General features: G+C 39.7%; 1 protein-coding gene across 5 annotated transcripts in view; it reads right to left on the bottom strand.

The window, feature by feature from the left end:
• The window catches only part of BTBD8 (BTB domain containing 8), a 1,983,533-nt gene that overhangs the window by 104,090 nt on the left and 1,865,738 nt on the right, over positions 1–13,705 (bottom strand). For all 5 annotated transcript variants that reach the window (XM_044085661.1, XM_044085663.1, XM_044085662.1 and 2 more), the window contains one exon: positions 7,012–9,438. In XM_044085661.1, coding sequence (XP_043941596.1) covers positions 7,012–9,438 — 2,427 coding nt within the window. The remainder of the gene's footprint in view (positions 1–7,011; positions 9,439–13,705) is intronic.

The raw sequence follows: 13,705 nt of genomic DNA, 5'->3' as shown, positions 1-13,705 counted from the left end.
GGGTGGACAGCAGTCTCTCCTTTGATAAACACATTGCCACAGTAGTCAGGAAATCCTTCTATGTGGCACACCTCATCACAAAAGGGTTCTCATCCAGGAAAAAAGAGGTCATTGTTCCCCTCTACTTGACACTTATTAGACCCATTATAGATACAATGTCCCTTTTGGAATGTATCTCACAAGACATCTGCAGCAACTGGAAAGGCCACAGAAGTACCTCACAAAGAGGATTACTGGCCTCAGAGGCTTTACTCTGGAGCATATCGCCTACTCCGGGGAGATCTCTGCCTAACATATAAAGCTATGTTAAACCCAGAGCTGTTGGACATGCTACACCTAAAGAAATCCCAATCCCTCAGAGCTATATGCTCTAGGGACCTACACCTTGTCACCACAATAAACAGGACATGCTAGAGGGATAGAGTCCTGTCCAGAGACTTCCTATACTCTGGAACAAGCTACCCATCTATGTCAAGCAAAGTTCCTCATTAGCACTCCAAGTAAAATCTTGATGAGTGGATGGGAAATAGGAAATACACCCCGGGGATCACTTCTGTGGCTCTGCTCGACAGGGGCACAGGAAATTAACTTTCTTGGGTGGCTTAAGCCAGGGAACCTTGTTGGCTATACTTACTTAGGCCCTTGGGCTGATAGCCTAGTACCTACCTATGAACCTTTGCAGCTTCTTGGGAACTGAGAATCATGATATGTCCCTTCACACATGCAAAACCCCACAGACATGGCTGTAGAGTTCATTCAATCCCCCAAGAAATCAAAATATATCATATAAGATATGGACGCCTCTTTAGAACTCTACTTAAAATGCTTCATCAGACTGGGGAATGTCTGAGAAGGAAAAGACCAACAGATACTCTCCTGCACAGAACATCTGAACTATGTATGCAATAGTCTCCTTGTTCAAGCCATCTCAGAATTAAAGGAGTCAGGTGGGGCAAGCGTCTCTTCTTCTTAAATGAGGAACTGTGTCTAGCACTGAAGGCTGAATCCCTTGGGGGCTAATTCTAAGTTTAGTGGTTAAATGCTCATCAAACCCACAATAATGAAATGTGACAGATGTTGAAGGCAGATGTAGTAGTAGAAACGGCATCTGACCCAAAACAGTCATCAGTTAAGAAAAAGCAGAAGGCAGGTTTTCCTGTCAGGAAGGAAGGAAGCCAGAAACTGTAACAGCTTGGTTGACCTCTCGCAGGCTTCTGCACAAAAATTCTTAGGATATACTGGGAGAAATTTATTTGATGGCATTAGCAAAGCAATATGAAGGTGGATGTCTGTTGCTTGCACTTAAACACCAGCATTTAGTCTAGAGGTCTCAATTATTTAACTACATCCCAGTAGACTACATGAGCCTCCTAAAAAGTGAAGACAGGTGGGGGAAACAGTAAGCACAGGTCATTGAATGGGGTTTGACAAGGCAATGCCTCACTTGACCCAATACCCTCAGACCTTACAGGAGTGCTGGAGTAGCTGCGGCCACTCAGTCTCTACCCAGTAGAAGGAGAATGCTTTCTTTTTAATACTAGAAAGGGCAGATGTTTCTTGTGCAACTATCACTAACTTTTTATTACTCAATGAAGGCTGTCCAAATTTCAAGCTCTACAGTAAAGCAGCTTTTTATTAAAGGCTGTACAGCAGTGAAAGATAAGACCTTTTGGTTCCCTACCTGACAAACAAACAGTAATATGGAAGCCTTTAGCCAGAATTTATCTGTAGAGTCATCTGTCAGTAAGTTTTTGTGGGGTCATCACGAACCATAAAGAACAGAGAACAGCAATGTATACTGTGATTTGAACTAAACAAATTTTACACACACACACACACACACACACACACACACACACACACACACACACACACACACACACACACACACACAAATCTAATGCCAACAATTAGTAGAAAAAAAAATTCCCAAGTTTCTTACTTGTAGTCTGTGGAATATACCTGGAAAGGACTAAGCAACAAATAGACTGGCAATTGCTATTTTGTCACATAAATAGGAAATAGGACTGTTCTCCTTTTCATCTGTTATAGCAACCAATTTCCTAGACTGGCAGAGGAGTTCATTCCCACTCTGAACATGTCCATAAAGCTACGAAAGGCAGACATCTGTCTATGGCTAACTCCCATGGATAAGGGATCACACTGCAGTGCTTTTCTTGGCCCAGACTGTGGCTGAAGAGGGTCCATGGGTCAAACCTACTGACCCAGTTAATAAATATATTTATTATTCAAAAGCTGCTTTCCAGTAAATTTAATAAGTACATTCACTGACAATGTAAAATACCTTCAAGTTATACAGCACAATGTGTGCAAAGCACTATACTGCTACAACACAGAAAAAAAGACAAACAAGAAAATACTGCAATAAATTACAATGTGTAAGTAATATGATGAAGCCACAAAATATGCAGGCTGACTGAAGCTGCAATATTCTCAGACTAGAAAGTTGCCCAGTAAACATTAAGCAGCACTAAATTCTGAATAAAGCAGGTGAATGTTTAAGTAATCATCAACAAACATCACTGCTGCAATTCATTAGCATTCAATAATCTTTGAATATTAGAAAATCAGTAAGATCTTACTGACTTTATTTTTTTGCCTTCTAATGACCTGGGACTCCTTTTACATAAAAGTAGCTTGTTGTACCCTACTGCCCCTATGCAGATTTTCTGCTCACTCTCTGATAGGCTGTTGGCAGTTCCACAGGTCTATACTGAAACCTCTGTGTATCATACATTCTTTTATCAAACTATTTACCTGTGGAATTTGTCTAGCAGTTGGTGCAGAGGTTTAAGGAATTGTTAACATGTTGTTTCCTGTGGTTCAGGGTTTAATTCCCCCAGTTTTCATTGCCATAACTGTGTGACTCTGATTAAGTCACTTAACCAGACAAGACAACACCCACTTCCCTGGCTTAGCTTACTCCAGTAAACTAATACAAATAAAATAAATAACTTTCTACCACAGTGGTTCAGAGTGCCTTTTACTCTCTGTCTTCAGAAAGGCACTCAAGATATATTATTTTGATATAGATTTTGATGGTGTGAAAGAATTTAATCGATTTAACTGGTAATAAGAATTGATTTTAAATATCTTATATATGCATTGCTAGAAGTTATCTGTAATCTTTCTTTATCCAGACGTTTTATGTAAAAAAAAAAAATTAAATAAATAAAACACCTAAATAAACTTGATCAAATACTAAAATGCTAATGCTTTTGAACACAAATCTCAAAAATGGCTGGTGTTAATGTACTCAGCGCCTAAGCATGTACACACTTTTGTGGCTTCCTAACTGCAGGAAGGTTTTATTTTCATAGTTATGAGGTATTTCTTGAAGGTCACAATCCATTATGATTTTTGGAAATGTATTCAATTTTTTATACATATTCAAAGAATAAACTGCAGAATGAAAAATCATCCCCACTTCTTGATGTTCTGGTTTTCCAAGGCTAGCATGCCTTCCCTTCCTGTGTTCCTTTTTATGAAGGCAAACCACCTTATGTTTCACCATTCAATATTCTAATTCTGACATATCAGATTTTTTCCTATCCAGTCTTGGACAAACTTATGAGTGGAGTCAGAGGAAGTGGCCATTTCTGCCCTTTCAGAAAACCATGGTATTCACACACAGCTTTTCTGCAGCCTTGACTACAGGTCATTAGGACAGGTGTTGCTTACAAAACAATCATTCTGCAGACAGCTGCTCTTCACAGCTGCAAAATGCAGTGCCACCATGGTGCCATTCCTACGTATAAACCCTCCTAATGTGTGTGTGCATACCCTTGCACTTTGCATTAGCAAACGCCAAGCGCTTCTGCCTTTGCTTGGAAATACCAATACTACAGGGTCCTTCTCTTCACCTTCATTCTGAGGAACATATGGCATCCAAAGCTGCTCTAGTACTTTCACATGGCCAGGCCTGTTAGCTTTTTAAGTCTGTTGCTGAAACAGATTCGCTGAAAGAGTAATAAGACTTTGCACTGAATGGATAGCTTATAAGCAAGTCTTTGAACACTAGTCATTGTTATTTCTAAATGCACATACTGATCTCCTAAAATGTAGTATGCATCATTCATTAAAAATGGAAACACTCCAATAAATGATCTTCTCGATTATTAAAATTGTATACGCAATTATAACTAACCCATTCTTCTCCTTGAACTTTATGCAAACATTTAAACTAGGACAGTGAGTTTCTGCATTTACTAAATGTATACAGGTATCACGGATACTGACAAGCCAGAACAAAGTCCTATTGCAAAGTCCCTTTGTTTTTTTTTTTGCATCCACTTAAAAAATGCCAAGAAACTAAAGACTATGGCCAGAAAGCAACTTTACAAGTCACTCTTCAACTACACTATTTTCTCATGAGAAATACTGAAACCCTTGAAATTAGTAGCCATTCCACACAAGAAGACAACTCACTCAGCATTTTTTTTGACAGTATCTACAGCAAATTATAGCAGATTCTCTGCACACATTTTCCAAGCTTCACGAATTATGTGGTTTTGCAGGGTTTCTTTCCTAAATTTTAGTTAATGAAAACTTTCCTGGGGAGGCACACAATGCACATCATGTACAATCAAACAGGGAATCCATATCTGGGTAGGTGGAAATTCTTTTCACACTCAGTTTCTTCAGTTTTAATTTTGGCCTTCAGCCAAGATTGAAGGACTAAAAGAACCATAGAAGACTATCATCTTACTATGATGATTGCGTGAACCAGTGATAACAATGGTGGTTCTTGTTGAATAAACCCTGGAAATAGTTTCCCATGTGGATCCCAGACTACCTGTTGGCAACAGTCCTAGCAAGGGTACCAACTCCAAGTCATGTTCTGAAGAATTAATGTTGCTACAGTGCTCGCATAACTGTTCTAAAACAGTACAATCACTTTTATTACTAAAATGTGAGAGAGATTTTTTTCAAAGATAACGGACACATGGAGAACAATTACTTCTGTAATCAACATCAACCCCCTTTTTGCCATTATTACAAGTAGTCAGGTGTCACATCAACATTAGTCAATCGGACCACATCACCTAGAACAAATGTTTCTCCCAATAAATCATTTCATTAGCCCAAGGAAAGGCAACCATGCATAATGTTCTGCTTTTTCTTCTACATTAGCAGTTGAATAAAGAAGGCTAATAGGTTTTCATCTGCACACAGATATTAACTTATGAATGTATCTATTTTATTTAAGAACGATAGAAAGGAAAATTATATCAAAGTCAGAGATGTGCAAAATTATGTGTTATCATTTACTACTACTGTGTTTAATTACTCCTGCACAAAATGTTTATATTGTATGGCATGTTGCATTCCTTCACAGTGTCTATTGTTCTCGCAAAATCTTCAATTCATTTTTGGATACCACTTTATCCTATTTCACAGTCTCAAGGGAGCCACAGCCTGTTCTGGAAAGCAGCAAAAAATGAAACTTGAACCAGCTATGGTGGCTTAGTGAGTTGAATAGTGGCTCAGGTGACTAATGGAGTCAGCAAGGAGGATGGGAGTGGATGGCAACTGCTAGATCACCTATCCTGGCAGAAGGACAGTGTCTCTGGCTCACCACATACATGACACTTAACAGGAGGATTTGGTGTTGCGCTCATGAAGCATGACCTTAAGAGCACTTTTTGCTGTTGTGCATAAACAGATATCAGAGTGAGCAGTGGCATACTTTTTGCAGTAGGCATCACACAGCAGAGACTGGTGAACCATCATGAAGGTGTGGGTGGGCTCCACTACAGGAGTGGTAGCCCTCTCTACAGAGCCAGCAAATTACTCTGCACCATACCATCTGATTCTTGCCACTGGAAAACAAATGGGACAAATAAGCTATGCAGGCATGCAGGGATCTCGCCACATAAAATGAATAAGCCAAATGAGTACAGGTACAGAAGCCATCAAGCTGTCTTACAGAGGTGAAAAAAAGTGAAAACCGGTTGTTGTTCTGCAAGTAAATACAATCTTTTATTAAAAGGTTTTGAGTTACAGTGATTTATTCAGTGATTAACTAGTATGTCATCCCTGCTTAGTTATGGCCTTTCTGAAATACAAGTGCAAACTTGAAATGTATCATCAAAACTGGAAGCAAACAAAATAAAACGGAAGTAGATGAATGTTCTTACTAGGAATGATTCTCTCCTCCTTTGTACTCTAGCCTTTTGTTTACAACTGAGTAAAGAGTTGAAGCAGACCAGTGGGAAAGCGTGTACTATGCATTTCTGCAGAAGACTTTCTACTTAACCATATTAACAACATGCAAGGCACAATTTAGGTTACTCTTCATAACAAAAGTCTGGGAAAGACTTCAGCAGCATTTAATTTCAGTCATACAACATGCTATTTTAGAATAGTAGAAAACATGCATCCTTAATATGTCAGTGTGGAAAATGTGCTAAACTGACGGTAAAGTTACCATTTTGACTTCTCTGGTTATACAACTGTTTTTTGTTTTGCAGTCATTGTCAGATTTTGAAGTTCTAAATTCAGTCTTCCCTCTACTTATATCCATTTTTTCTGAGAAATAAAATATTTACATTTTTAAATATAATCAATTTATTCAGTAATACAATTTATTTATAAATGCTTAACATTGGATACAAGTACCTTCTCCCAACTTCTTTTGGTACCAGAGCTGCTCTGTTTTGCTTTAAAGTTCTCTAGACTAAACATTTAACAAAAAACACACTCATGTACACATAACAAACAGAATAACTGCACATAAACCATCTTAAGTTTCAAAGAAAATTAAATGTTCTTTAAAAAAAGAACATAAGCACAAAACTTACCGAATCCTGTGCATTAGTGCTTTTTAACTAACACAGACAATTAGCTGTTGCGGTTAGTATTCGTCCAGCAAAAAAAGAAAGAAAAAAAAAGAAAGAAAGAGAAAACTCCAAAATAAAAGACAACTACTCTAGTCAAATCTACCTGTTTGTGAGAAGGGACATAAACATGCCTACCACTATACATTACCTGTAGGCAAAGTAGTGTTAGTAAGTGGAGCAGATGCTGGGCTACTCTCATTGCCTTGCCCTTCAAGATTAGTAACAAGCAGCTGTCTATGATCTAAATCTTTAGTGGAACTGCATCTCTGTGTTTCAGATGCAGGCTCACTGTGGCTCAGTTTCAAATGGTATGGCCTTTCTTGGATTTCATTTTCATTATTAGCAGCCTGGCTATTGTATATTTCATTTTGCATCGTCACCCCAGCCTTGTTAAACTTAATTTGATCTCTAATATCTTGATCATCTGCACTGTTTCCCGTGATGCAGCACTCAGTACTATGATACGTATATCCAGGAATGATGTTCTGTTCTGCACTTTTCACAACACTCTGAGAAGCACACTGTTGTGTATCGCTATACTCCATGCTGCACACATCTGGACAGATAAAGCTGTTCTCTGTTGTATTTTTATCTTTGTTTTGTAGGCCACATTCCAGATTGTCACTAGTACTGTGTGTGCATTCAGAGTATATTTTTCCAAGATGAGCAGTGTGCACATTTGTACCACCATCATGTACTTCCGCAGATATAATGGAATCAGTTAAATGGCAAGAAGTCATCTGTCCTTCCCCTTCATCAGACCCCAGTTCTTCACATTCATCCACTGAGAGTAAAACAGAACGCCTGAATTTTGTGGATAACGAGTGTTCTGGAGCACCAGTTTCACTTTCTGCTGCATCTTCAAAAGCTAAATTAACAATTCCTTCAAAATGATGAGTGACTTGGTCAGTTTGAGAAGGTGGAGGGATTGCTGCAGCATTTTCAGTTTCAGACTTTTCATCTTCAGTTTCATCAGCTGATGAGGAAAGTTGATCATTGATGTAAGTGAACTGTGCATTACTACTGATTACAATGTCATCTTCACCAGCTTCATCCATAATTACATCCTCCTGGTGAGACCAAAGGTCTGCTTTTTTTGCTGCATCATCTTCACTTGTTGAATTAACATGACAATGATCTGAAGCAGTTTCTTTGCTTTTTGACCTCACTTCCACTCTCAGCCCAGTGTCATATATTTTTAGTTCTTCTGGAGTGCTTGTGTCACTGCTGCTTCTTCCAAGAAAATCATGGCATAACATTGTGCTGCACTTGGAAACTCCCCTCTCATTTGATCCATCATCATCCTGTGAGCCACCAGCATCATAATCTTCTGATCTTGGCTTTATGTCATCAGAAGATGTGGTTGCACTGCCACTGTCAGATTCAGGGCTCGTTTTCTGATGTAATATACCTGAAGTCAAATTCCAGTGATGATCTATAAATGGCGAGTCTGACTGGCCCTCTGGTGTTTCTGTTGTATCCATATCATTCGGTGAATCTGACACTTTATCTGGTACATGCCCTACTGAATATTTAGCCATATGATCTTGTTTAGAATATGTAGCTGTAATACCTTCTAAAACAAATTCATTTGGTTCTCTTTTGTCTTGTGCAGCAAGGCAAGTATTAATGATACTATCAGAACAGATGGATGACTTTCCACTTCTAACATCTATGGCTAGACCAACACAATTCATTTCATTAGAAAAATCTTCTCTCACTGGTTCTGTTTCAGTTAGAAGTCCATTACTAGCTTCAGAAACAGACTCCCTGAAGTCTTGTAACTTTTCATGATCAGTTTTGTTAATTACATCCACACATTTAGAAAAGTTTTCAGCTTTGCTTTCAACAGCAAACTGCAATGTAATTTTGCATGCCTCACTTTTCAAAATATCTTTTCTTTCAGACTCATTTAAGCTACACAGTACTTCACATTCAAGATCATCAGTAGTATTTGAGAATATAATCTGATCACCATCAGTGACAGTGCCTGTAAAATGCAAGTGGAGGCCACCTTTTGGAACTTCATTTCCCACATGACTATGACCATACGAGGGAAGAGACATCTCACTGCTTTTTGCAAATGCACGCATCTGTTGAGGACTGCAGTGAGCTTGAGGACACTGATTTGAAAAATCAGATTCTTCTCTTGGACAAATGGATTCTAAAGTAGGAAATGGCCCAAGATCATCTTGTTTCTGACTACTTATATTTTCTGTGTTAAGTATGTCTTCCACAGAAGTACAATGTCTTTGGTTTTTTGTGGCACATGTCTTTCTTGATGACTGAGCAGTGCTAACTGGCTTGGATGGAGAATGGTCAGAGCTGTTAATTGGCTTCTGCCCAGCTTTGTGTACTGAAGTATTTTTTTTCACTTCAGCACAATCTGTGGCAATAGCTACAGATTTTATTGGAGTTTTCATTGCAGCAGATGTAGCAGTATGTGCTTGCTTCACATTTTTCCTTCCATTTTGAATTGCATCAGAAGTATCTTTAATGCCTGCAGCTGAAACATTTCCCGTTTGTTTTTGCCTTGTCATAGACTTTTGGACATTTGGTACATTTCCTTTTGAGTCTGCAATGAAAAGCATACTTGTTTTCATCAAAATGTTTCAGTTTTACTATGCAAAGTTTTTCAAGTTTCTATTTCAAAGTTACAAGTAATTAAGCACTACTTTAATAAATTGCTCAACTCATATAAAATAAAAAGGCAGGTGCTGAAAGAAAATATTCTAAACATGTTCATTAACACCAGATGACTGCAAGCAAATACTATACGCTTCTCATATTTAACTCTCCTTGCAGCAAATCAACATGCATTTTTTCAGGAAAAATAAATTTAAGAGCAGCATCTCCTTTTGGACTTTGTATTACCGGAATCTACTTTTATCCAGTAAATGCAAATCTGTTCATATTAACATGAAAGTAAACAGCCTCCTGTTTTAATCTGTCTTGGATTGTTTGTTGCAACAGCCAAGTAACATTTTATCATACCATTAAGCAGTATCTGACCCCCCATACCCCAAATGGTGAACAGAATGCGAAAGTCAAATGTCAGACTCTAGTGCTGTATGCCACAAAAGGCAGAATTCCAAAGGAAAACCTATTGCCGGAATGCAGTTCCAAATTACTGCACTCAGAAAAGGTGTGCACTGACAACCAGATGGCAGCAGCACAGATGACATTCCTCCAACATGTACATCAGGCAGCATGCAGCCATATTCTGGTGCAATGTAGTGTCAAATGCATTGGTTAAAGTATCCTCCTTGCACTTTTTGATTACTTTATACACCATGACATGTGGTGCCTACACTGTCATGCTGCATTCACTCCCAATTATGTCAAGTATATATGGCCAATTTGTTAACAAAAACATGCCGTCTACGGCTGCACTCCCATGCTACCCTATAGGGATATCATCAAGGGATATAATAAAGTTCTCTGGGCATATCCATGACAAAAAGTAAAATATTTTTATTAAGAAACCACGTACATAAAATGTGGTTGACAGGGTAGCTGTATTATGGCATTTAAGCTATTAAATACCACAATGTACCTACAAACAGTGAAAGTGCACTTAAGGGCCTGTTAACTACTGTATTATTAACACATATGGACAGATCTGCTTAGCAAGTGTAAAATTATTCTGCCAGGGGCAGAACAAACAACTGGTCTGCCTTCCTATAAGGGACAAACTGCAAAAGGCTGCACACATCTAGAGTATGAAAGATTTGTTTGTTTGCTGACTGGGGTATAGCACTGATCCAGGTGGCCATTTTCATGCTCAGCCTGGTTAAAAGAAGTACAAGTGACATTAGACAGAAAAGCAAGTAATTTACAGTACACAAGAAGAGCAGAAATAAAATAATAAGTATGCAAAAAACATAATATTGTAGAAGAATGTCTAACATAGCCAGCACACAAAAACACTAACATAGTACAGGTTTGTCTCAAAGTAGGAATCTAATATCACTGTGTATACAATTCTGTTTATAGAGTTTTACAGGTTCATTTGAGCTACAGTGACAGGATGATAAAAGGTGGATGGCAGGTGACAGCTAGAACAGGGAATCAAGTACATTAGAAGGAAGTGGGTGATGTGAGAGTGAGGAAGTGATGAAGAGTGGGATGACACCACATATACATACACACAAATGCAGTAGATATAGCAAACTTGCTGGCTGACAGATTCAGCAAAAAATTCATCCCTCTGTCCCCCCCCCATCAGTAAATCAGGACATTCCCAGTACCTGCCCCCTTCCCCTTATATGTAGGGATCAGTTCATCACTGCTCTCTCAAAGGCAAAAAATACAGCCTCCATGGGACCTTATAACATCCCAGGCTGCATTTTACATGAACTCAGTACTTGTGCCCTATTCAACCAAAGCCTGAGTACCAGTTTTGTCACAGTTGAGTGGAGGATAGCCACTGTCATCCCTTTACACAAAGGTGGAGCAACCACTGATCTGGGAAATTATAGACCCATCAGCCTAACTAGCCGGATCTGCACAGCCATGGAACGGATTACTATGGACCTCATTAACAAGGACATTGGCAACATCCAAACACTCGATCCCACATAGTTTGGCTTCGTCAAGGGGAGGTCATCTCTGTTAAATTTGGTCAACTTTTTTGAGACAGTCACCAAAGCCATGGATGAGGGGAAGACGGTGCACACCGCCTACCTTGACCTGGCCAAAGCCTTCGACACTATTTCCTACTAGGGCATAAGAGATAAACTCTCTCATCTAGGCATCAATCCGTATGTTACCAGATGGGTAGCCAACTGGCTCACTGATAGTACCCACCTAGTCAAAATAGGGGAAGCCACCTCAAGCAATAGACCCATATCGAGTGGCGTACCCCAGGGTTCGGTCTTGAGGCCTCTGTTATTTGGGAGCTACTTTTCTGAGGTACAGGCCAAAACCAGTGGGCTAAGGCTGACCAAGTTTGCAGATGACTGCAAGTTAGGAGCTGTCATCAATTCCCCTAGTGATGTGAACATCCTCCAAGAAGGTCTCACCCAAACAAATGATTGGTGCCAGCAACATGGCCTCAAGCTGAATACAAAAAAATGCATCATCATCCCCTTTGGGGAGAGAGATGTCCCCACAAATTATCACATTAATAACAATGTTCTAAGCATGCAGTCAGTCATGAGGGATTTGGGCACCCAGACTGATAGCAGCCTGATTTTTGACCACCATGTTGCTTCCATTGTACAGAAAGCTTTCTACATGGCCCACCTCATAAGTAAGGGTATCTCATCCAGGGACAAGGAGGTCATAACATCCCTATATTCTTCCCTTATAAGGCCCATTACTGAGTACAATGCCCCATTCGGCATGTACCTTGCAAAGCACATGTAGCAGCAGCTGGAGAGACCACAGAGGTTCCTCATCAGGAGAATCCAGGGACTCAAAAATCTACCATACACAGATAGGCTAAAAGCCCTATCCCGCTACTCTGTTTCATACAGACTCCTCAGAGGTGACCTCTGTCTGCATGCAAGGCAATCTCGGACCCCACCTTGATGGGACTGGACTGCTACAGATTCTCAAGTCAAGCTCCACTCGAGTAACCTGCACATGTGGCCTCAACCTGGTCTGTAAAATCAATAGGACTTGTTGGCGGGACAGATTTGTGTCCCAGAGACTCCCCCATCTATGGAATATACTCCCTCTACACATCAAGCAGAATACCTCTTTACCCCGTTTTAAGTGCAATCCGGATAACTGGATGGGAAATAGAAAATACATCCCTGGGATTCATCCCATGCTGGACAGGGGCATCGGGTGCTGATTTGTATATGCACGGGCTAAACTCTTGGCTAGGCTTATAAGGGCCTCAGGGCCAATAGCCTAGTAACCTCCTATGATCAGATACCATGAAAGAGGGTACAGGATAGAGAGAGATGAGCGATACAGTGGATAATCTAGCATAGATGTCTTAGCACTAACTTATACGGTGAACATATAGAAAGTATACAGAGTGAGTAAAATGGAGTAATGAAGATATTAAGTAATGCTTTGTGGAGAAAAGCATTTACAAGCAGATCTTTTGTAAAAAAAAATTTCTTGAGCTTATGTCTAAAATAGGGGATGGAGGTATGCCCCACTTCCAGTATTAGCATCTCAAAAACACACACAAGAGGAACAGACTGGTTACAAAGCAGCTTAAGAGACTTCCTTCAAAATCAAATGGAGAAGCGTCATAAAATAAACCAATCCTGAAGACCATAGTTCTTTCCACAATAGCCTGGAGCTTGAACATCCACCACTTGGAGGCGGTGTTCACAAGGAAGTACATTTTCCAGGCTTATAGACATCAGGGGTCTGTTAAACAAATGGGGTTTAGAGGAAGCATCAAATTTAGGTTCCAAGAAGATAGAATGTTCAAAGGGATAAGAGATGAAGGAACCCTAGTCAAAACTATTTTACAAGCATACCAAAGTCTTACCCTTCACTGGATCATAACTGTATTTTTACTTGCTTCTTTGTTGATCAACTAGTGCCACTAGACCTGGGGCCTATATTCAAGGGGTGACCTTATGTGGTATTTATTTTGACTGGTAGACATTTGGCGAGGATACCTGAGAAATTCCCCTACTCTTTGTGGGGAACGGAAGACAAAGTGTTGCACCAACGATGAAGGAGCAGCAAGATTGTCAGTGTCAGTAACACAACAGGTAGCACACTTACCTTTGGTGCAGTGCAGCATAACGTGGGTAATGCACTCCTGAGTATGTCATCCTGTAGAAGAGCCATTAAACAGAGGTCTCATCTACACAAGTTGGTGAAAGCTCAGGCGGACTTGAAACATCACACTGCACCTATCGAAA

The sequence above is a fragment of the Protopterus annectens genome, chromosome 10.part0 (genome assembly GCF_019279795.1).
Source record: "Protopterus annectens isolate FY-2018-M chromosome 10.part0, PAN1.0, whole genome shotgun sequence".
NCBI classification, from domain to species: Eukaryota; Metazoa; Chordata; order Ceratodontiformes; family Protopteridae; genus Protopterus; species Protopterus annectens.
The sequence above is the reverse complement of the archived record's forward strand: the minus strand, read 5'-3'. Positions and strand labels throughout refer to the sequence as shown.